Source organism: Sminthopsis crassicaudata, chromosome 2 (assembly GCF_048593235.1).
Source record: "Sminthopsis crassicaudata isolate SCR6 chromosome 2, ASM4859323v1, whole genome shotgun sequence".
Classification (NCBI taxonomy): Eukaryota; Metazoa; Chordata; class Mammalia; order Dasyuromorphia; family Dasyuridae; genus Sminthopsis; species Sminthopsis crassicaudata.
The window spans coordinates 434002039-434027499 of record NC_133618.1 but is presented as its reverse complement, the minus strand read 5'-3'; the positions used below and the strand labels follow the sequence as shown (position 1 = coordinate 434027499).

At 45.4% G+C, this 25461-nt stretch overlaps 1 protein-coding gene across 3 annotated transcripts in view; it reads right to left on the bottom strand.

The window, feature by feature from the left end:
- The window catches only part of UNC5A (unc-5 netrin receptor A), a 99294-nt gene extending 75284 nt beyond the window's left edge, over window positions 1–24010 (bottom strand). Inside the window, exon 1 of one of the 3 annotated variants that reach the window (XM_074292206.1) lies at window positions 23729–24010. In XM_074292206.1, coding sequence (XP_074148307.1) covers window positions 23729–23801 — 73 coding nt within the window. In that variant the 5' untranslated portion in view covers window positions 23802–24010. The remainder of the gene's footprint in view (window positions 1–23728) is intronic. The other 2 variants (XM_074292204.1, XM_074292205.1) reach the window with 2 other exon arrangements.
- Between the last annotated feature and the right edge of the window lie 1451 nt (window positions 24011–25461).

The following is a 25461-nucleotide window of genomic DNA, read 5'->3' as shown; positions in this document are numbered from 1 at the left end:
AAAATGAAGAGACTTGAGGAGATGAATTCTACTTAGAACTTCCAGCTCTAAATTGATGACTTGAAATTGGCAATCCTACTGGAGGGAGGAGAATTTTAGTGGCGCCTTTAAGAATGGGGGAATCCAGATAGGGAGCTGTTTAGAAACAAAGGGAAAGGGAGGCTACAATTTAGATGAAAGCATGGAACTAGTAGTGGGCCTCCTACGTCCATAAACCATAAGGACTGTCTAGCTAGAGTGAAGGGTATGGGGAGTTTTGGGGAATGGAGATTAGCCCATGAATGTCAGACTCTATCCTCTAGAATACTCTATTCTCTAGGAAATAGTTATTGATGGTTCCTGAACAAGAAGGGAAATATTTAATGAAAGTCGTGCAATGAGAAGATGAGGCTGGACTAAATTCTTTATGTACCTTCCAACTCTAGATCCTGATGGTGGGCAAGATGGGTTGTAGGGAAAGACAGTAGGAAGAGAGTCCAAGGAAGAAGGAATGAGGACCTGAACTAAGTTAGGACTTATGGAGATGGAGAGAAGGAAGGGGGAAATTCATTAATTTTGGCAATTGGTGGGCTTGAGGTACAGGGAGGAGCTGCTGATAGCTTTGAGGTTTGCTACTGATTAACTGGAAAAAGGGTAGTGTTATTAACAGACACAGGGAAGTTGGAAAGGGCAGGGGAGTGATGACAAATTCAGTTTGCTTTTAGTGAAAAATTTAAATAGGGGTAGATGGTAAATGTGGATATTGGGGGAATGAATGATTGGACCAGACAATGAGGGCCAGACAGAGGACTACATGACGAGGATGAACAGATGGGGAAATGGTGAAATTGGAGAAAAAGGAGACAAAGTGGGTGGATGGTGGGGAAAATCAGAAAGAACTAGATGGTAGGAATGGAAAGAGAGGACAGAGGGGACTAGAAAGTAAAGATGGGCATAAGGGATGGTCAGATGAGAAGAGACTGACTGGGAACCTCTCCTTAGCCACAGAGGAGACATTCAGAGAGGGACTGACAGAGAAGACTAAATGGTGGCGATGGGCAGAGGTGAGTGGTAGGAGGAACAGGGTTGTTTTGGTACTAGTTGAATGAAGTCACCAGCTGCAGTCCCATAAATTGTTGCCCGGCTGGGCTGGCAGTCCATTAACATGAAAGATTTTATCGCACTTTACAACCTCCCTGTCTTGTACGGCGACAGCAGGTAATTAAAACAATAATTGTTTTCTGATGTCGTTTTGCTGAACGATAAAAACTTTCAGTTATTTTCCTTTTACTAGGTGGGGGATGGAGCCTGGGGCAGGTCACTGTCTCAGGGGGCTGCTATAACAAGGTCAGAAGGATGTGCCCATCCGTGGCCATGCAAGGGAAGAGATCCCAGAATGATCCCAGGATACAGAGCTGAAAGAGACATGAGACATCATTCAGACAACCATAAAATTTTAGAGAGGAACAAAATGAGGTCTAGATAGGGGGAGAGACAGTTAATCAAAGTCACCCAAACAACAAAACAAGGACTTGAACTCAAGACTTCAAATCCTAACTCTAAATCCCGAGTTCTTGTTCTGATTTCCTTCCTCTCTCATTATACACATATATACACATAATATTATATTATGCACACTATACACAATATATACACATTATTATATTATACACATACCTAAATATGTGCAAGTATGAACAAACCACATGAACAAGAAGTAAGGAAGACTATGTGGTGTATACCAAACTTAGCACAAAGCCTCAGGGATCTGTCTCCTCCCAGAGAAGGGTTTAGTTTCCCCAAACTATCCCTGGAGACTAGAGATGTTATGGGCTGCTGAGCGAAAAGTAAGCTCTTTTGGGGATAAGGACTGTTTTCCATTTTAATTTGTATCCCCAGGTTCAAGCACAAAGTGAGAACTTTAAAAAAAAAAAAAAGGATGAATGCCATCTTCTTCTATATCCCTCTGTAACTTCAAGGTCATCACTAGGCATTCTATGGGCCTGAGCAGAAAGCCTAGGGATGAATTTGTATAAATTTCCATGGGAGCTGGAATAACAGAGAAATGGGGGTAACAACATTCTCATTTCAGCTTTCAAACTCACCACCTATGTGACCCTGGGCAAGTCAATTAATTGCAACAAGCCTCAGTTTCTTTATTTGTAAAATGGGGATATAAACCTTTACAATCCTTAGCTAAAAGGGCAATTATAATGGAAGAGTGGTATTTTCTTCAAATCTTGTTCTCTCTTTCCTAAAAGGGATGATAATATTTGTACTCTCTATCTAGTGACTGCTACAATGGCATTTTTTGTTTTGTTTTTAGTGTTTTCTCATTCTTAGCTTATACTTCACTCCTAAATGTTTCCATGATTCTGGGGTGAAGTCTGAGTGGCATTCAAGCACAAAGGCCTCCCTCTCAACTTTTGCAGGGCTCCCCCAGTCTCCATTGTAAATTACCATCCTGCTCCCAACACTTTAAAACAAATACTTCTTAATCACTAAAAATTGAAATGATTTCATGTGAAAATGTTAATGCATTCAGAAACACAGCCGCCCCGGCTGCGTCTGACAAATTAGCGCCCAGCCCGGTGCATTGTTTGTAGCTACATTTATCCTGGTGACGAGACAAGAACACCAGCCGGATCAGTCATAGCCAGGCACAGAGGGGAGGGCCAGAGCCCAGGATCCAAGGGGGGGGGGGCAGAGGGAAAGGGTAGCAGGTCAGAGATGGGGAGGAGAGAGCACTGAGGAAAAGGGGATGAAGGGCTCCTGTGGGGAAGAGAGATCAATCCTAGGAGATATCAATACTATGTGTCTTATGCCCACCTTTTTAAGGAGAGTCAATGGAGCTGAATCTGAGTCACAGAGACTCTGGGCAGATAATTTTCTCTCTGAGCTTTATTTTCCTTATTGGCGATAGAAGAGAAGTGAGAGAAGTACAAAAAGGGAGGAAAAAAGAGTGGGTCAAAGATTCTCAAACTCATCTGCTGTGTGACTGTGGGTCACTGATCTTGAGCCTATTTGGGATTCAGTCTTCCATCTATAAAATGGCAAAAACAGGTTCCAGGCCTGGGATTTTACTACCAGAACCTCTCTGATGGGGAAACTCCTACAATGCAGGTCATCACTTCCTCTGCAATTTCTACCATCTTACAGAGTGTTTTAGGGCACGAGAGGTTGGGTCATTTGTCCAGAGTCACAGAGCCCATAAGAGTCAGGTAGTCCTCCAAACTCTTGACAAGGTCAGCTCTCTATTCATCGTGCCATGCTTAGTATTAGTAACTAAGATCTTTGGAGTGTTTTAGTATTTACAAATGTTGTTTCATATGCGGCAAGTCAGGGATTCTTAATCTTTTAGTGTCATGGACCCCCTCGGCGGTCTGAAGATGACAGAACCCTTCTCAGAATCATGTTTTTAAATGCATGAAATAGCCTATGCAGAATTATAAAGAAAACCAATTATATTGAAACAAAGGTGAAATTTTTTCCTCTCTATAGTCACAGGCTTCCTGAAACAGATCACGGACCCCCAGAACTCTGGCCCTGGGGAATCTGAGCTCTTTGGCTCTCAAGTTTATAATGATGGCTTCTCTAAAGAAGACTCTTCTTCCTGAGCCATTTAGAATTTTCAAGGGTTTGCCATTTCCTTCTCCAGATCATTTATATATGAGGAAATTGAGGCCAAAAGGGTTAAGTGACTTGTTTAGCGTCACACAGCTAGTAAGTGTCTGAGGCAGCGTTTGAATTCAGGTCCTTCTGATTTCGGGGTTGGCACTCTAGCTATTCGTTGCGCCTCCTAGATTCCCCTGGTACCTAGGACAGCAGTCACAAAATAAACAGCAATCACTTAATAAATGCTCGTTAGTGTGAAACAAACTTCAGTATTTCTGATAATTGCAGGTTAGGGGTCTTAACCCCATGCAACCTCACTCTCCATGGAGCCTTCCATGTCCAGAGCTTGTCCCCTAGGCACTGCCCCCAAGAAGCTGAGGCAATGAGTTGGCTAAAGCAGGGGAGCTGGACCAGCTTTATGCCTCCTAGCTGTGACTGTGGGGGCAAGTCACTTAGCCTCTCTCCATCTCAGTTTCTTTAGCTGTAAAATGAAAAGAATAATAACAGCTGCCTCACAGGGTTATTGTGAAGAGATAACATCTGTAAAGTGCTTTGCAAACCTTAAAACACTATAGAAATGCTAGTAGCTATTAGCTATTATTAGCTGCATGCACAGCCTCCCTTCTGTTCCCATCAAACCTGATTTCCACTGACTGAGAAGCCTTTCTTGCTGGGCCTGTCAGTCCTAGTGGCCCTTTCCTAGGCCTGACTCCTTATAAAAACTGGTTTCCATCATCAATTAGAGCAAGCGCTGCCCTCCCTGACTCCCAGCGCTCATTCTTCCTATATCTCACAGGCCCTCCTAGTCCATTTCCCAATCCTGAGTGCTCTCTAGCCTGTACCACTCATTCTTTGCTTTCATAGCTAATACAAAACAGGCTCCACTCAACTTCACCCTGGCTCGGTAGGGGAAATAGACAGGGAGTAATGGATAAAGAGGATGAATGGAAGGGATGGGCAGACATGGTAGGAATAGTTATGATGGAAAGGAAAGACAAAGGGAATAGATGGTGGGGATAGACACTGGATGGATGACAAGGGGTGGACAAAGAGATGGATGACAGAAGGGATGGTGTGCTCCCTCCCAGACTACCCTTTGTTTATTCTGGATATATTTATATATCTATAATTAACTCCTCTCATAGAATGAAAACACCTTGGGGGCAGGGACTATTTCACTGTTGCCTCTGTATCAACTAGGCTGAATGTAGGCACTTAATAAATGTTTGTTGAATGCTGACTGATAGAAGGGCTAGATGATAACGATGGACAGAGGAAGAAGAATGTCAAGGTAATTAATTTTCTTTCTTTCCTGACACTCTGGACATTCTCTTTTCTGAAAAAAGCCAATTCTACGCTCCTTGCCCTTAGTAGATGAGCTCTATTCTCTCCTTGAAGACTCTTCAATTTTTTCTCTGCTCTGGATCCTTCCCCTCCTAGCTTCTCTAAGGAATAGCCATATTCCCTTACTTACCAAAAAAGAAACCTTCCTCTAATCCTTCAGCCCTTTCTGGTTACCTTTCCTTCCTTCTTCTTTGAATGAATTAGCTATACCCACTACCTTCAATTTAATTCAACAAGCCCTTAATTTATGTCTCCCAGGTATCACCATCATACCTAAACTAATCCACTAGGGATTACAAAAACAGAAATGAAAAATCATTCTTGTCTTCAAGAAACCTGCATTCCAGTAGGAGATAGATACAAACAGAAATATAAGATAATTTGAAGAAGGGGAAAGTACTAACCACTCAAAAGATCAGGAAAGACTTCCTGTAGGAAGTGTGTCTTAAAAAAAACACACACTCACAAATACATATATTGCATTTTTATAAAGGGGGGAATAAGGAAATTGGGAAACCTTAGAAGGAAATGCATGCCAGGCCTATTCAAAAGCATGAAGATGTAACGCTAAATCTGGAAAATGACAAGCAAGCTAATTTAGCTGAAGTTCTTGAAGGGGAATAATAAAAAAAAAAGCATTTATTAAACACCTACTGTATCTTTGTATTCTCAGACACTTAGCACAGTGTCTGGAACATGGTAAATAATAAGTGTTTTTATTTTATTTTTCTCAATTAAATGCAAAAATATTTTTAACATTAAAAAATTTTTGAGTTCCAAATTCTCTTCCTTCCTCCCCTTAGGAAGGCAAGTTATTTGATATATATTATACATATAAAGTCATGCAAAACATATTTCCATATTAGTCATGTTGTAAAAGAAAACACAGACAAAAACTCCCAGAAAAATAAAGTAAAATAAGCATACTTTAATTTGTATACAGACTTCATCACTTCTTTCTCTGGAGGTAGATGGCATTTTTCATAAGTACTTTGGAATTGTCTTGAATCATTGTATTGCTGAGAATAGCTAAGTCATTCACAATTGATCATCATAAAATATTGCTATTACTATATGCTCTGTTCTCCTGGTTCTGCTCACTTCACTGTGCATCAATTTATGTAAAGCTTCTCAAGTTTTTCTGAAAGCATCTTGATTGTCATTTCTTATACAACAGTATTCCTTTGCACGTGTTTAACCTATATTGGTTTACTTGCTATCTAAGGGAGGGGGAAACTAGGGAGGAAGAAAAATATGGAACACAAGGTTTTGTAAGGGTGGATGTTGAAGACTATCTTTGCATGTATTTAAAAAAATAAAAAGCTATTTTAAAAAGACCAACAATATTCTATCATATATACCACAACCTATTCAGTCATTTCCCAAATAATAGCCTTCAATTTCCAATTCTTTGCCACTACAAAAAGAACTGCTATAAATATTTTTGTACATATGGGCCCTTTTTCTTTTTCTTTAATCTCTATGGGATACAGTCCTAATGGTAGACTTAACAAATTTTTTTGACTAACTGTTCCAAATACTGTGCTAACTGGGAAAACAAAGATAAAAAATGATTAGTTTCTGTCCTCAAAAAGCTTACATTCCATAAAACTCAACAAGTACATATATATAAGGATACAAAAATAAAACAAGTTAATGGTAAGGTGTTAAAACAATAGAAGCTAGGTGTTTGCGCAGAACTTTGGAGTGAATTAGAGATTCTCAAAGAAGCAGATGTGAGGAGAGAATGGCATTCTAGTCAGGGGGACTGCAGCTGGTACAAAGGAATGGAAAGAGGAGGAAATGTCATGTGTGAGGGATGATAAGGCCAGTTGGGCCAAACCATGGAGTATAGAATGTAGTTAGGACCAGATGGGTATGAGTTTTAAATGCCAAACAAGTTTGTATTTGATCCTAGATGTTATAGAGAATTTTATAGAGAGTCTGTGGAGTTCATTAAGTACTGATAAAGGGAAACTATTCAGGTCTGAACTGAGTGATATCTAATTCAGCTTCTGGCACATAGTAAGTCCTTAATAAATGTTTGATTCATTTCTAATTTAATTTTTAATTAAAGTTCACTAACTACCGTTCCCTGCCCCAAGCCCCAGGAAAACCCTTTACAATTTCACGCAGCCCTACAGGTAGCTTTCTGATGAAAATGGTGGCATTTGCCCCAATTTGAGAACTTGTTTTCCTAGGTGTGGGAGATTATTTGCTGGTTCTACAAGCTCTGTCTCAGAGCTAGCTGATGGGGAAGTGCCTAGTGGTATGGCAGGTTTGTTATTCTCATTCTTAACACCGAAATCACTGAACGTCTCTCTGCTCTACCAAGGACCAGCCAGGAAAATACAAGCAGGTTTCCATCACCTTAAAAATCAGAATAATTTGGCCTGACACACAGATCATCTCCAGAGTTTATGACAGCCCCTTTCCTCATGCTGGCCTCCTGCCATCTTCACAGCATCCTGTTCTAAAGTTAAATGTGATTTTACCTCCAAACATCCTCCCATCCCATTCCCCAAAACTGACTCAGTCTCATGCAGGATAGACTGGGGGAAGGGATAACGAAAGTATCCAAACCATTTTAGGAGACTGTTAGAATAATCTAGGGGATGGGTGGTAAGGAACTGAGAATGAGGATGAATGGGGAAGGGCTCACTTTGAGATACCTTTTTTTTTTTGGCTGAGGCAGTTGGGGTTAAGTGACTTTTCCAGGGTCACACAACTAGGAAGTGTTAAATATCTGAGGCCACATTTGAACTCGGGTCCTCCTGACTTCAGGGCTGGTGCTCTATCCACTACACCAACTGCACCCCAGTTTGAGATACTTTCAAAGGAAGACTCATCTAATTTAGGGTTGGCTGGATCAAGCTTTAGGTCTAGAATGGGACACGACAGTCTGCTAAAGCCTATGTAGACTCCTTCTCAGAATAATATTTTTAAATAATTGGAAGAAAATGTCAAATTTCTGTTAGAGGTTAGTGAAAAAATGGATATAATTTTTTTTCCTCTCCAAATTCACAGACCCCCTGAAATCTATCTATAGACCTCAGCTTCAGAACTCTTAAAACTGTGGAGGAAGGTCAGAGCAGGAAACCTATATTCTCACGAAGAAGTGAGAGTTGAAGCTTTTGGGGTGGATAAGACTGATAAATAAATGCAAGAAAGAAGAGAAAACTGAGGCTTTCATGTCAATTCGATTTAGTGGATAGGAGAAAGAGAACCCAGTACAGTAAAGACACAGGAGAACAACATGAGTTTGGTCTCTAAATCCAAGGAAGGAGTGTCCCAAATGGGAGATTGTGTGTGGTTAACAGTGGCAAACTCTACAGAGAGGTTCTTTATCACTACCTTTAAAGGCCTTGTTATAGAGCAGGGGTTTTTCATCTGGAGCCTGAACTCATTAAAAAAAAAATTAGCTTTTTATTTTTCTAAATACATGCAAAGATAGTTTTCAACATACTCCTTTGCAAAGCCTTGTGCTCCAAATTTTTCTCCTTTCCCTAAATAGCAAGCAATCTAATATAGGTTAGACGTGCAACTGAACTCATTTAAAAAAAAATATGCCTATGTTTCACAATTACTTGTTTTCTTTTTAGTCCTGTATATTTTATATTTTCCACTTAAAAACGTAATTCTGAGAAGAGGTCCACTGACTTCACCAGACTGCCAAAGAAGTGCATGTCACAAAAAACTTATGAAACTCTGCCCTAGTATGTTCCATAGTAATTTGCCAATCCAGTATAATAAGCATTTACAAAGTGTTTACTACGTAAAAAGCCCTACAGAAACAAAGAAAAAATGGAAAAGCATTCCCTTCCCCTTTGTATCAAGACCCTAAAAATGCTAAATTTTGTTCTGCAATGTGGGGGAGAGGAGTGGAAGGAGAAAATAGACTGAGGGCTGGAATTGGGCAAAAATACATGTCAGCAGAAGAGAGACAGGGAATTGGAGATTAGATCAGGTTTAGAAAGGAATGAAACATGAAAGCCCTAGGGGCTAAATGCAAATGCTCCCTGGATCAGCTCCAAGCAGTGGCATCCCTAGGAACCTGTTCCTGGTCTCCTGGGCAACTCCATCCTCCCTTCCCCCACCTACTACCAGTATGTGACTGGACTAATCAGTGGAACCAGCTGATTTCACCTCATCTGATGCCTCCTCCACCTCTTCTAGTCGTCTGTTTTCCAACAGAAAACATGAAATAATAGCTTACTACTTTTCAAAAGTTCTGTCTTATAGGTAATCATCATTCACTCCCTGAGTTGTCTCTTTTCCAGGTAAAGCAGCTGACAGTGCTTAAATGAATTTCTGGATGATATGGTCTCTAGTTTGGGTGGCTGTCCCCTGGATGCATCAGTGCACGGTACCCATTTATCTCTTATTTGTCAGGGGCCCTGCTGACAACGGCCAAAGCTGATTCTCCCCCTACCTGACCCTGTCATGGGTCACCATGTCATGAGGGTCTGAGTGTTGGACTCAGGAATCAGGAAGACCTGGATTCACATTAAATGTATGATCCTGAACAAGTTACTTACCTTTTCCTGGCCTTGGGGCCTCAACTATAAAATGATGTCCTTGGCTGAGATGGCCTGGAAGGTCTTTTCTCTTTCTAAATCTAGACTCCAGTATCTTGGGATGGCTCTACAGAAAGAGAACAATGATACCCAGGAACTATATACCTATATATTAGGACACGCTTCTAGCTAAGACCTTTCTTCTGTTCCCTCAGCCCTCAGTAAGCTTGTCACACAGAAGCATGGGAAAGTTGCATCTTTTGGGAGGGAGGAGTTGGAGGATGGCAGGGGATAGAACCCAGTGACCAAATCAAAATCAAATAAACAAGTGCCTAATGTAATAATAGCTTCAACTGCATGCAGAGGGTGTGTGTGTGTGTGGGGGGGAGGTAGTGTTTTCTAGTTTCAAAGCTTTTTTGCCCATTCTCTCAGCCAGTATTCAGAACCACCCTGGTAGGAAAGCTAGCCATGAGACATGATTATCCCCGTGCTTCTGAAAGGGAAGCTTGTTTGCCCATCATCATGGCAAAGTTAACCATAGCCCTAGGACACTGGAGGCCCAATCCAGGGCTTATCCCATTGTGTGCCAGGCCCTAAGCTCCCAGCTGGAGGGGAGGCAAGAGCAGATTGAAACTTGAGTTTGTCCTGCTCTTGTCCTGATCATTGCTTAATTGGGGGAGGCATGAAGTACAGCAATGAAAACTTTGGATAGAAGGTCAAGGAAACATGAAAAAAGAAAGCTAATCTATCACCTGCCTCCTACCTACTAAAGCCCAGAGATAGGAGGACTTTCGAGGGTCTTTCATGGGGAGTTAGGATCCTAGCTATAGAATTAGAAGGGTCTTCAGCCACCTATTCCTTAGATTGCAAGTTCCCTGAGGGCAGGAGTGCTATGGTTTGGTTTGGTTTTGCCTTTCTGGCACACAGTAGGAACTTGACAAATGCCTGTCAATTGATATAACCTAATCCTCTCATTTTAAAGAAAAAGAAACTAAGGCCTAGGGAGGTTAAATAACTTGCTCAAAGTTTTATATGGAATAACTTCCAAAGATGGAGGGATTCCCAACTGAGTTCTTTGGTTAGGGAGGAAGCATGGGTAAGGGTTCCTATTCTGAAAAGAAAGAGAGACAAAAGGGGAAGGGATGGCCACCAAATAACAGCTCTTTGACAGAGAAGCACTAATCCTGTTTGTAGTGATATAAATTCTGGGGTACCCTCCCTTATTTGGGAGCCCAAGCCTAAAGAGAAGGTTCCTGGGCCTGGAGCCCCTTAAATCACAGTATTTTACTCTACCCCCAGCAGGTACTAATATCTTTTTTCCAGTATCTAGGGAGGAAGAAAGAAAGAAGAGCCAGGAGGAGCTCCTCCCTAGGGACTAACTCTCAGGCTAAGGGGGAAAAAGTCATGGAGAAGTTGAAGCTGTTAATTGCTAATCCCTGTGGACTCTAGGCAGGGGCCTTGGCAAACCTGCTCACGTGCCTACTGATTAAAACCAGATGGTTTAGATATGCCAAGTGTCCCAAGGGTTCCCCACTTGCCTCCCTTGTCCCTAAACCAGTAAGTCCCACCCCAGCCCTTCTGTGTCTCCTTCTGGCTCAGAGATTCGTACAGGCCTGATGGAGGTAGGAGCTTAGGATGGGAGGCCAGTGCTGGGGGTTCAACCCTAAGAAGAGGGGAATTGGAGAGGCTATGAGTGATCTCCCCCTTCCCCTTCTTAGAATGCCTGGAGAGCCTTCATCAGGTCCTTCAGGACCGGAGTCTGAAACAATGAGACTAAGAAAAGGAAGAAAAAATGCAATTTTCTGGGGGATTGAGGGCAACAATTCTGGGGGCTGAAGAGAGAATGGGGCAGTTCCTTTTTTGGGAAGTTAGATTCATAAAGAAAAAAATAGCAAGCACACAGAACTTTGTGGCAGCAGAAGTAAGGGATTTCTATTGTGCTGGAGGTCAAGGTGGTCTGTGGGAGTAGCTTCTGAGGCACCTAAGACTGCTTCAAATAGAAAGGCACCAGATAGGTGGTAATCCTGAGCCCCTCCCTCCCCTTGAGACAAGGGAAACAAGGAAAAGGACAATTGCTCTAGACATCCCCTCTCTGTCTTATCCTGTCTGATTCTCCCATTGCCCAAGCCCCAGCCCAGAGCTGAAAAATATCTCCAAGCAAGAGACTGACTCCCCTTCCCCTTAATATCAGCTGGAAGCTTCAAGGTGACCCTGAGCGATGGGCCTTCCAGATGCTGGGCTGGGAAGAGTGCTGGATAGAAGCAGCAAAGGCTTTAAGCTGCAGGAGAGGTTGTACCATGGGGGAGGGTCACCTTCCTATCTGCTCTATGCTGCTAGCGATCCCCTCCCACCTGCAGTTCTTTCCATCACCTACAGGGAATCCAATCCCCTTCCTGATCTGGTCCCTAGATCTGGATTTAGGGTGGGGGCAGACAAGATTCCTAAAAGCAAGAAGCCTTCTGGGGAGGATGGGCAGAGATTGGAAGAGAGCTCTCTTTGTCCACTGGCTCCTGGACATCGAGACAGAGGGGAATGGGATAGGGGCGGACCTCCCTACCCCACACAAACACAGAACATCTCACCTACAGGGAAAGACAAAGACATCCAGGGCTCCTGCTCCCCCCTCCTGAATCCTGTTCTCATCTAATCCCATGGGAGGAAATCCAAACAAAGACATTTTATACCTCTTTTCTTTTTTTTCCTCTCTCTCTCTCTCTCTCTCTCTCTCTCTCTCTCTCTCTCTCTCTCTCTCTCTCTCTCTCTCTCTCTCTCTCTCTCTCTCTCACACACACACACACACACACACACCACACCACACACACATGTTCCACAAATACAAAACCAGAACTAGATTTAGAAGTGATGATCCTGGGTTTGAATTTTGGCTTTTATACTTAGTACCTGGGTCACTCTTTTTAAGCCTTAGTTTCCCTCTCTGATAAATAAGGCAGTTGTGAGAGCACTAAGTCTATCCACACTCATTTAGTATCCTTTCCCCAATCATTCTCCTTGCATGGGAGCTGGGAGGGAGGGCTCTGTGTGACCCTAAGAAGCTTTCTATCAGAACCAGAATAGCTTATGTGCAGAGTTTAGAAACAAAGGCATCAGGGATGACATGTCTTCCCTTCCTTATACATGGGTCTGGTCTGATGCATGTCTGGTTGATCCTCAGGAAGGGCCTGGTTTTTTGGTACAAAGATAAAACAAAAGAATTCTCATCTGGGCACAGGTTTACCTAGTTCATCCTTCAGCACTTTGAGATGCCTGAAGTCCTGCTCCCAAGCCAGCCACCACCTCATATAGCAAATGCAGAATCCCACTGTGAGGGGAGCAGGTGGCAGGCAGATGTGAGAAGAACACCTGCCCCAGAGTAAAGGTGGTCAGAAAGGTTGTCAGTGTCTCAGGCCCCAACTGAGGGTAGACACTGAGCACATGTAAGCAGCAAATCCTCACTGTTCCTGTTCCTAAGGCCACACCTCCACTGACAGAGCTCTTCATCTCTTCCCTTATCAACCTAACCTTCCTATTTCTGTCACAGCACTATTTTCTAGATTATCCAGTTTTGAAAATCAGGAGTCAATCTCAATTCTTCCTTCACACTTTTTGTATCCAATTTGTTGCCAAATCTTACTGATTTAATCCCTCATAACCTTTCCAGAGACTGTCTCCTCTCTATCCACACACTGTAACCCCCCTCAGGACCTCACCTGTGCTATCATTACAGAAGCCACCTCACTGAGATCCCTACATCTCGCTTTTTCCCTCTTCAATCAATTTCTCACCCAGCTATCAAATTGGTTATTTCTGAGAGTCAGGTCTAATTGAGTTGTTCCCTTGTTCAAGAAACCTCAACGGTTCCTTATTGTCTTTAAAGACAAAATACAAATCCTTCTCTCTGGCAATCACAATTTTTCTCACCTTTCTCTTTCCAGGCTGATTACTCATGACTCCTATGTAGTCTACAATCCAGCCAAAGGAACCTTCTTATTGCTTCTTACCCACATTCCATCTTCTATCTCTGGGCTTTTTTGGGGGGACGGGTCAGTTGTCTATATCTCTGAGGCCTATAATGCGTTCCCTCTTCATTTCTGCCTCTTCATTCCACCCCTCGCTCCTTCAAAGTTCATTTCAAGTGACTCTTCCTCCAAGTGGTCTTTCCTGATTCCCTGAAGTAAATAGTGTTATCCCTTCACTAATTACTTTGGTGTAATAAATACAATTGCTTTATATTTATTTTTAGAGACTTATTACAGGTAGTATATCTCTAGTAGGATATAAAATTCTTGGAAGTAGAGGCTTTCATTTTTGTCTTTATATTCCCAGAATGTAGCAAAGTGCCTAGCACAAGAAAACACTTAATAAATGTTTCTTAAAATGAGTTAAATTAGACTGAAACAAGGTGATTAGCAATTTTTCAGATAAAATCAGGATTTGTTCTAGCTTAGGGGCAGCAAGATGACTGACCTCCCATCCCCAGGAGTTGTGTCAACTCAATTCTGTTCAACATTCATTGAGCCCTTACTGTATGCTTTTGGTTAGTAGGCAAAACACAGAGGAGCCAGGATTGTAATAAGATGTAGAAATGTACACAAGTAATTGGGAAATGAGGTAAAAAGAGATGAAGTCCCATGGAGAGGGGTTTGAAGAAGAGCCAGCTGGCACCAGGATCTCTCCTGGAAGGAAGAGAATGCTTTTAATAGAGGGGCTTCCAGGCTTGTGAGATGTCAGTATAGGGCAAAGATGCAAAATGTTGTACTGGACAGAATATTGCATGTAGAGTCAAGAAAGCTGGGCTAGGAGCCAACTCCATCACTCTCTAGCTGTGTGACTGTGAGAAAGCCTTTTCTACTTTCTGGACCTCAGTTTCCTCATCTGTAAAATTAAAAAGTTGGGCAAGAGGACTTTAGAGACCCTTCCAACTCTCCAAGAAAGCAAACAGTTCAAGTGAGAAAAGTTTGGAAAGTTGGTGGGACCCTCTGCCCCAGGGCATCAGGGACAAATCTCAAGAGCCAACTTAAAACTTTTGCTCTATTTAAAATGATCCAGAAAGAGGGGGAGTCAAGAATGAAGAGATGTATGATTCTCTAGTCTGCTGGGGGTCTGTCCTTGGTTTTCTTTCCTCTACTGTAAATTTTAAAAACTTTATTTTTATCAGAACTTAACTAACACCCCATTTCCACATACACTGTAGAACAGAAGGAGGAGGATGTACATGAAATTGCAAATCTCCATTATGTACAGCTTGCTTTTATTTTTAACTCTATAATACATTTGACATATAACTCTCAAAGCTGTCCTATTTGTCTGTGATTCCTTCTCACTATTTGTATTTCCTCCTTTTTGGGGTGAGGAAGAGGGAAGAGGAAAGACCTTATCTCCCTTTCTCTCTTTCCCAAATTAAAAAAAGAAAAAGAAAAACAAAACCCTTGTAACAAATATGTGCCCCATTGGCCATTTCCAAAAAGGTGTGTCTTATCTGTATCTGGAGTCTATTACCTCTCTGTTAGGAGGTGGGTACCTGCTGGAGGGTTGCGCCCTTAGTGGCTAGTAAGTCAACTAGTATTTACAAAGTGCCTACTATGTGCTAGGCTAAGTTATGGGAATATAATGAAAGGCAAAAAATAACGTCTTAAGGAGCCCAGAGTCTAATGAGTGATAGACTAATGGCCAAAGAAGGAAGGAGATGTCTTGCTTGCTTGTTCTGCAACCATCTGAGGTTTGAGGCTCTTCCTATCATCTGAATGGGGAGAGAAGGTCAATTTCCAGGAAGTGATGGGGGAGCCCCTCTTTGACCTGGGAGATCTGGCAACTGGTAGCCAAGTGGCAACAATTCAAGGATTAAAGGTGCATTTATTAAACAATTGGATACAATGTACTGAACCTCAATTGGATAATGGGAAGAGCTTAAAGAGTTCCCTTTAAGATTCATTTTGGCTATATTGTATCTAGGTTATACTGTAACATATTTAATACGTATGGGATTGCCTGTCATCTAGGGGAGTACGGAGTAGAGGGAGGGAGGGAGGGAAAAATTTGGGAAAATGAATACAAGGGATAATGTTGTTAAAAAAATTAAAATTACTCATGCATATGTATTGTCAAAAATATAATTATAAAATTAATTTTAAAAATTAATAAAAAAATTCATTGTGGCGTAGTGGAGAGCCAATTTTAAGTCAGGGAAGACCTGGCATTAAGTCCTGTGTCTGGCACGTACTGGCAATGTGGCCCTGGGCAAATCACCTTAATGGCTTGATGCCCCAAGCAACTCTCTAAAACTAAAATTACACTGCAGAAGAGTTGCCCTTGATATGAGGTGTTTCCTAACCATTCCCAATTATGATCTTCATATATTAATATAATGTTATATAAAACACTATATATTATGGTCTATTATATATATATATGATATAGTTCAGATATTTTAAAAACAAGTTTTCAGAGAGATTTACATAGATCGTCTCATTAAGAGTCAAGTCTCTAAGGCTATAAATTGCAGAGACATGCTGATTAGCAATGGAAGAGGAATTTCCTCACTGGTAAAATCACATGACAGGTTTTTTATAAAGCTAATTTGGTACCATAAATATTATTATTGTTTGCTGTTATTTTCACTATTCCCATTTTACAGATATGGAAACTAGATTCAGAGCAATAAAATGACATCATACCTGTGACCACATACTATTCTTAAGCTTCCAGGGTGGGATTTAAACTTAGGTCCCTGCTGACTTTTGAGTTAAGCACTGGCCTCCTGTCTATACCATGCTATCTCACAGATCAAGCTGGTCTTTTTTCTCAATTCAACTGAACAGCTATTAAATTCCTCCTTTATATACAGAAAAACCAACACACCTGAGACAATTGATTGAACAGAAACAAACCTCTGAATTTCCTCCATTTATGGAACGAGACCCCAAAGTCTATCCCTGAATCACCCCCCCACTTCTTGCCAGTTGTCTGCCTGAGTGAGAGGGAGGTGGTATGACTGGCAAGGTAAACAAAAGACAGTGCCAGGTGTCAAGAACGTGATCGTGGGAAAGTCACTTTAACCTCAGTGAGCCTCAGTGTCTCTCTCTGCAAAGAGGCAAAATCCCAACTGAATCCCTTCCAGAGATGCTGGGAATGGGGAAAGAGGTGTTTCCTTTAAAATACAAGTTAATCTTCCTCTTTCCCTCCCCATTATACCATGAAGGGGAAAGGGGAAGGCTGAAGAATCTCTGTGGATCTTTATGATCCACCATTTTGTGAGTCAGTGACCAAATCTTCCTGAGGGTGTCTTGGGAAGGGGGAAAGGAATCATCAGTAATGTAATGGCCACCATGTACCAGGCACTGTGCTAAGTGCTTTTCAGATATGATCTCACTTGGTCCTCTCAATGCCCCTGAGAGATAGGTGCTATTATTACCCTCTTTTTGCAGCTGAGGAAACTGAGGCAGAAAGCGGTTGGCCAATAAGTGACAGTGGTCATGTCTCCAGGAGGGGAGCTCCATCTCCACGAGCCCCCTAACTAGGGGCGGTGCTGGTGGAATCCAGCATCTCAGGGAAAAGAAGCAGCAGTGTAACCATGAATAACTGGGGGCAGAATGCACGAACAACCCATACATGCATATGTATGCAGGTATATACCCTTGTATAACAAATATGACTATACACAATGGCTCTTTTTAAATCTCAAAGAACTAGATAAATTAGAAAGGCCTATGAGTCAGTCCCCTGCTGTGGCTCTTTATGACTTACTGCTAGAACCAAATGCAAATTCCTTTATTTGGCATTTAAAGTCCTTCAGAGCCTGGCACAAGGCACCTTTCCAGCCTTGTAACACATGACTCTCCTTCATGCATGCTAAGGTCGAGCCAAGCCTGCTTTCTTGCTGTATCCCTCACACACAAAGGAGGGGGGACACAAGCACTTCTTAATGTGCCATTAAATAGTACTACTAATAATAAACAAATCCCAAATCTCACTGTGCTATTATCATCTCATTTGATTTTCACAATAACCCTGGGAGGGTTGCTATTATCAAACCCATTTTACAGTTGAGGAAACTAAGGCAGACAAAAGTTAAATGACTTTTCCAGAGTCACACAGCTAAGGTAGTATCTGAGGTTGGATGCGAACTCAGTACTCTATTAACCACATCACTTAGTTGCCTTTCCACTCATCATCCACCTGCCATCTCTTGCCTTTGCATACATTGTATTCCATGCTGAAATGAACTCTGATCGACTCTGGAATTCCTAGCTTGCTTTGCAGGTCAATTCAAGTGCTATCCTCCCCAGAAAGACTTTCCTGACTCCCCCCTCCCTTCTCGCTGCTGGTTCCTCCTCCCGTGTGTTGCCTTATATTTATTTTGTGTCTACTTATCTATGTATATTTACATGTTGTTATATGTACTTATATATGTTGTCTCCTCCTTGAAGGTAGGAACAGTTTAATTTTTCTCTTGGTATTCCAAGTGTCTAACAGCACCGTGCTTAATAAATGTTTCTTGAATGATGATATCTTGGAATCGGAATAAGGGATGTGCATAGCCAGCCTCCTCCCCTCTCCAGGATATACAGGTAGTCTAGGGGTCCCTTTTTACTTCCTTGAAGAGAAAAGAGACTAGTTTCCTCAAATTACTCCTTACATTCTAGGACACACCTGCTACCTGGTGATCTCTTCCTGTCCTGTTATCTGGTCAGAGCATTTACCTACACAGTTGGAAATATGTCTCCCTGCTACAAATGGGGAAACAAAACCAACCTTCCTTCCCAGAACACCTGCTTCCACATGGGTGCCAACACGTTTCCTGGAATCATATATGAATTCATATAAAATCATCAATTCTAGCTTGTGTCACCAGAGTCAGGAAAACTCCTCTTCCTGATTTCAAATGCAGCCTCGGACACTGCCTAGCTGTGTGACCAAGTCACTTAACCTTGTTTGCCTCAGTTTCTTTATCTGTCAAATGACCTGGAGAAGAAATTGGTAAAGAATTTCAGTATCTTTGCCAAGAAAATCCCAAATGTGAAATGTCAGACACTACTGAAAATGACTAAACGGTTCAGAGGCTTGAGAAGGCAGTGGGAGACTGCAGCAGCACCTCATGGTCTAGCAGAAAGAGAAGTGACTATAGAGTTTCACATGTCATAAGGGAATTTGGGGCAGTGGTGAAAGGGGACTGGATGTGGGGTGAAAGGTTGGAGAGGAAGGAATCTGACCAGGGCTTGGTTCTTCATCTAAAAACGAAGGAGATTGGGTTAGGTGACTTCTGAGGTTCTTTCCAGTCTTGTTCTATAAATATGAGGTCAAGGATTTAGAAATCAGAATGTTAGAAGCAGAAGGGATCTCAGGCATTAGCTAATCCAAGGCTCTTATTCTGCAAATGACTCAGGGCTAGGTGAAGAGCTCGAATTTCTTGAGACCATACAACTATTTAGTAACTGAGGTATTCTCAAATTTTCCCTACTCCTTGTCCAGAAAAAAATGGGAAAGGATCTAGCTGAGCAGAGAGGAAGGGAAAGGCCATCCGAGGGGAAGGGAGCAAAGTGAGCAGGGGGAATCAGGAATGACCAGGACAGAGGGTTTGTATTAGATGGTAGTGGGAAATGAGGCTGGGGAATCATATGGGGAATAACAAATACGCAAATTTGGATTTGATCATGAAGGTCATGACTAATAATAATAATAATAAACAAATTCCAGCCACAATTCACATTTATGTTGCACTTTAAAATTCAAATAGTATCTTTCTCACAATAGCACTTCAAGTTAGGTGTCCTCAGTTAGCAGAGGAAGAAGCTGAGCCAGCGAGGTTAAGTAATTTGCTTGTAATCACACAGCCAATGAAGGGACAAAGCTGGGATTCAAATCTAGTCCTTCTGACTCTAAGTCTAGTACTCTTTCCATTTTATCATATTAATTACAATAATTTATTCAAAGAGCATTTATAAGATACTTATGTGTCAAGCATGGTCCTAGGGATACAAAGATTAAGAAAATGAAACAAGGATCTTCTTCAAGAATCTTTAATTCTGAATTTTTTTTGGAGGGCAAGGGAGAGAGGAATAATACTGATAATGCATAGTGATAATGTAAATGCAAAATAAATACATTCAAAGTAAATAAAAAATAATTTGAGGCAGAACATTGATAAATGGGGAGAACTGGGAAAGGCTTCAAATAAGAACTGAGCCTTTGAAGGTATCTGAGCATCAGGATGAGTTTCAGAAAATGTGTACAAAAGGATTTGGAAGTGCAGGGGGGCTCCTGGCAAAGAGTGAGGAAGGCACAGGGTGCTGGATGGGAGTTTGGGGTAGTGGTGATAGGGGACTGGATGTTGGGTGAAGGGCTGGAGAGGAAGGTAGGACTCCAAGGTATATTTCAGAAGGAAAAAATGATAGGACTTGGCAACCGATTGGATGTGAAGCGTGAAGGAGAGAGAAGAGGCAAAGAGGACGCAGATATGAGGCTGGGAGGACGGTGGTGCTTTTGTGAGAAATGTCAGAGCCAGGGAAAGCACAGAGGAAACCTGGAAGCATCAGGGCGGAGAGGTACATCTACAGAGCTAGATCTATACATAAAGTCACCGAGCCATGCCCACAGACACAGCACTGAACACATCCCTCCACCCCGTGCACTTGATGGGCTTGATGCCTTAATGCGTGGCCTCTATCTGGGGCTTCTATTCAGCAGGAGACAGCAGGGGGCCAAGTAGGAAGAGACCCTCTTGTTCTCTAGGCCAGCACCCAGAGAGGGTCCCCTTTCCCCTACACGGGAAGAGCAGTTATGTGTGAGTGTGCGCGTGCACATGAGAGTGCAAGAAGCTCAGGGGGCCTAACTCATCTCCTTCTGGGCAGGCAGACATACTTTATGGCAAAGAATACTCTATTTAGAATGGAAAGACTGAAGAGCAAATCCCAGGTTCTTCCACTTACTAGCATTAAGCTCCTTGGTGAGTTACCACTGACTGAGAGTTTCCTCATTTATAAAATGGAGGTAATAATACATTACCTATTTCATGAAGCTGTTATGAGGAAAGCCATTTGTAAACCAAAAAGCCCCACAGGAATGTGACCTGTTACAAAATCCATCCTCCTTGAACCCCTAGTCCAGCCAAGCTCCTCAGGTGTCCCCCTTCTCTCTACACATGGAAAAGTGAAGTGGGGAAGGAAATGAGGGGAGGAATGGGGCTCGTGAAGTTCCTTTAGAAATGATCGTGTTTTCCAAAGAATGAACTGGTGTATGAGAGAATAAGATGCAGAAGGAAGGAAGGGAAAAGGGGGAGGAAGAGAAAAAGACAGGGAAGGGGGGGGAGGGAGGGAGGGAGAGAGAGAGAGAGAGAGAGAGAGAGAGAGAGAGAGAGAGAGAGAGAGAGAGAGAGAGAGAGAGAGAGAGAGAGAGAGAGAGAGAGAGAGAGAAGGGAGGCAGGGAGGGAGAAAGAAAGAAGAGAAAGGGGGAAGAGGAAGAAGGGGGTCTGTATGTAAAAAGTCTACATGGGAGAAGAAAAATGAGAGAGTATTGGTAGAGAGGACGGGTATGTATAAAAGAAAGAAAATCAGACAAGAACAGGCACAGATGTGTAAGAGATGGGGATCTAAGAGAACTAGACAAACAGGAGGGAGGACAGGGAGAGAGACAGAAGAGGGTGTGTGAGGGAGGGATGAATGTGGAGAAGGGTGAGAAGGACTGAGTATTTGTGAGACAGAAGGTTACAGGAGAGGTCTGTGGGTGATAGAAGTTGGGATTGAGAGGAGGAAGGCTGGGGTCAAGGCTGGGTCAGGCCTGGGGGAGGGGGTCGAGGGTGGAGCTATGGTCTCCAATGAAGTAGCATTCAAACCCTGAGCTGGGACGCCCAGCTCCCCCTGCCGACACAGAGAGCTACATAGACCTGCATCCTTCACTAAGAACAGGGCTGAGATGCCAGGGCTAGGGGTCACTCCCAGGCCTTTCGGGGTCGTCCCACCGTACTAACCATGCACAACAGACCACCTTGAGTGTTTGGGGAAAGGCCTTTAGAGCCCCCCCATGTCCTTTTTCTCTTTTTCCCCTCTCTGAATGAGAGGTAGACCCGTTGTCTGACAGGGGTGGGGCCGGGGTTACCCCTAGACATACATCCACAAGCAGGACACTATGCTCACCTGGAGCACTGCAGGCAACCCTTGGCCACTACCCAACAGGTGTCTGCTCCGCTCCCTTGCTCTCCCCTCTTTCCTCTTAATTTATCCCCTTACAAAGCTCAGTTCTTCCCTCTCCACACCCCCTAGGAATCTGCCAGTGACTGGTACCAGCCCTCCCCCCAACCCTCTGCAAGACTGTGCGTTCCTGACTCACTGGCAGCCCCCCCCCCATGTTCATTTGTGTAACACACAGTCCTCACACACATGGTACAAACTGCAAATACAAGTAGGCATCTGTGTAACATGCAGACACCTCACGGTTTATCCCATACATCAACATATGTGCACATTCCCACAGATGTTCATCAGCATCACATGCAAACATGCACCCATCTGTGCAACACCCGATCACCTGTCACAGATGAACCATGTACTCATCACACACATGACTATCCCCGCAACACACAAACATCCATCCATCACCCACGACCATCCATGATACAGGGAAACAGTCCCTTTTCCAACTCATCCATGTAACGTGTATGTGCACCACCACAATGCCCTCCACTTAGCATACAAACACCCCAAAATACAGTTCATTTGTGTAACGTGACTATCCAACATAAGTCGGGGGAGTTGGGGAACTCCTGGGGCAGATAGGCTAACTCGAGTGTAAAGGGCAGAGAGGGGATGCTGAGGGGCAGGAAGGAGTAGCGAGGGAGGCAAGAGAAGAGTGGATGAAAAAGGGCAAGGGAGAGGAGAGATAGAGGTGGGGTGGGAGAAGGGGTGGGGGACGTGACAACAGATAGGAAGGGGCGTGGGAATGATGGAGAAGTGGGAAATAGGGGTGGGGGCTGGAATAGTACTTAGGGAAAGGAGGGGACAAGAGAAGGTAGGGATAACTGGGAGGGAGAAAGACCCGGCGGGAGGCACCGCTCCCTGGAGAGACCATTTAAGGAGACGGGCATCAGCATCAGTCAGACAGCACTCCCCCCAGGAGCTCTAACCAACAGACTCCCTATAATCCCTGCAGCGCCAGGCCCCTGGCCCCTGAGGTACCCCGTGACTGACCGACCCCATGACTGAGAGCACTTCGGGCACAGCCTCCCTTAGTCACCCGGTGCCGGCCGGCCCCTCCGATGCCCCAGCCAGCGCACCCATGCCCTGCCCTCTACCTGGGACAAAGGTCTCTGGGGAATGGAGCTTGGGGAAGCTCACAGAGCGTCCCTGGCGACTGCAGGAGCCCTGGGCAGAGCCATCCCACCTCTGGAGGCTCAGACCGGCCCGAACCGCCCCTAAGGGCAGAGAAGCAGCGGGACAGGCAGGGCAGAGGTGTGATGGGGAAGGACGGAGAGAGGGAGGGAGGGGAAGGATGGAGAGGAGACAAGAGGGAGGGGGGCTCCTCGAAACTCATAGCTAAAGGAGGAAAAGAGGACGTTCCTGCGAGCTCCCTGGCGGGCACGGCCACAGATGGAAGCCTGCCTTAGGTATGCACGGGGCATGTCCGACCCGCGCCGGAGGCGGCCAGACAGGCCGGCCAGATGTGTGTGTGCCCGCGTGCCCGCAAAGCCCTCACAGGGCGGGTGCGAACGGGGCATCCTAGTGCAGTGGGGCCGAGGGCGGGACAGGTGGGATTGGGCAGGAGCGGGGACCCACGCCAGGGACGGGGCTAAGACTTCGCTAGGTTTTCTGTACTACTGGGCTCAAAACCAGGGCTCAGAATCCTCCCTGCCGTCCTCCTCGGCGGCCCCCTTCCCACGTCTCCCCCACCGTGGCCTTCGAGTGCCAGCACAGCAGCTCGCAAAGTTCGCTCGCCCAGGGCTCCTCCGAGAGCGCCCTAGGGCACCTACCTCACACGGCCGCCCCCCCCCCCCAGGTGCTCAGCACCTCAGAGTCAGGCGGCCCGGGGCGGGGGGGGGGGGGGTGGAGATTCGGGACGGTGGTGGGGCTGGGAGAAGGGCAGGAGGCGGCGGCACCGAGAGGGAAAAGGAAGGGGCCCGGGGAGGTGGGCGTAGCGCAGCGAGGAGCCGCATCCCTGCCCGCAAAGTTTGGCCTCGGGGGGCCCGGGCCACGCGGGGCGGGCTCTCCCTGCGGGGCGCGCGCCGGGACCCCGCACCCCCCAGCCCCGGACCCACGGAGCCCCGGCCGCGCACGCGCCGCGTGACTCACCCGAGGCGCGGAGTCGGACGGCGAGGACGAGAGCCAGGAGCGCGGGCCACAGGCCCCGCGGGGAGCAGCCCATGGCCAGGCGCGCGGGAGGAGAATGCGGGCAGGAGGGTGCGGGCGCCCCGAGCCCCGAGCCCCGCGCCACTCAGCACCTCAGCCTCGTGCCCCGGCCCGGGCCGGCCCCGGTGTCCATACCCCGGGGGCCGCTGCCCTCCCCGGGGCGGGCCGGCTGCATAGACGCCACTCCCCGGCCGCGCCGGCCCGCGCGTGGCTTCCCTGGGCGCCGGGTCCGCGGCAATGCAGGCGGAGCGCAGCGAGCGAGCCGCGCGGAGCCGCAGCCAGGGAGCGGAGCTGGGGGGGCGGGGGCGGGGGGGGGGCGCCGCAAAACCCGGACTGGAGCCCGCGGACCGGAGCGGCGACGGCGCCCGAGCCGGAGCAGGCAGGGAGGAGGGGCAGCGCAGCGCGGCGCTGCTGAGAGCCCGGCCGCCCCCAGCTCCGGGGATCCCTACCTAGGCGGGGAGGGGAAGTCCTCCTCCCCCTCCTGCTCCTCCTCCTCCTCTTCCTCGTAGATGCCCCCGGGGAAGGGGGCAGAAACCTGGGCTGGACTCCACACCCCGGAATGATGGCAAAATAACAGCCCCGTGGTCCTGGCGAGCGACCTAGGTATCCTCAGGTCTTCCTAGTGTTACAGAGGAGGAAACCGAGGCGCGAACCGCGAATGTCCGAGCCAGACGCGCCCCAGAAGTGGTTCAGGCCAGTCCCTTACAGAGAGGAGCCTGCTGGAGAGGGAAAGGAAAGAGTGATTTGTCCAAGGTCGCACAACTAAAAAGTAGCGAGAGTCCGGCCTGAGCCCAGCCGGCCTCCGAAGTCCGGGACGGCCTCGCGCGTTGGAGATGTCCGGGACCAGCCCACAAAGGCCCCGCAGCCTCTCGTGTCCGAGGGAACCCAGCCACACCCATTCGGCCCACACAATAAAAGGGTCTCTCCCCAGCCCTCTCCCCCTCCCGCCATTGGCTGTGGCTTCTCTGAGCCCCCCCACCCACACTTCCCTCACCCTCCATTACGGATAAAGTCAGCTAGAAATCCCAGGAAAGCCCCACAAAGAGGCAGAGGAGAGGAATGGGGAAGAGGGAGGGGCACCTTTGCCACAGAATCTTAAAAGGGGGGGGTCGTTTGGAGGTGAGTGGGAATCTCTGCCCCGACTCTACCCTTTAATGTGGTCACTGCCCTTCCCATGACTCGCTTGTACACGATGGAGTCTTTGGAGTAAAGGAATAAATCATAGCATTCCTATGATCTATCATCTAATCCAACCCACTTATTTTGCAGAGCATGAGTTCGAGGACCAGAGAGGTCCAGTGATTTGCTCAAACTTGCAGAGCTTTAGATTGCAAAACCAGGATTTAAGCCCGGATTTCCTGTCCTGCTTTTCTACCACGGCAGAACAGAGGAGACGGAGAGGCTAGTGAATAGCATGCCCTGTCTTCAATTCAATTTTTAAAATCTGTATCGACCACTTTCTGTGTGCAAGGCACTGAGTCTGTGCTGGGGGAGATGCAGAGGAGAATAAGGCATCAATGCTACGTTAATGAGTCAAAAAAATGTACTAAGATAAGGGGATGAGGGACATACACAAATAATTGTTATGCAAGTTATGATGAGCTAGAGAAGTCCTAATAGAATATATAAAAGATTAGAGGAGGGGGAGGTAGAGAGAGAGAGAGAGAGAGAGAGAG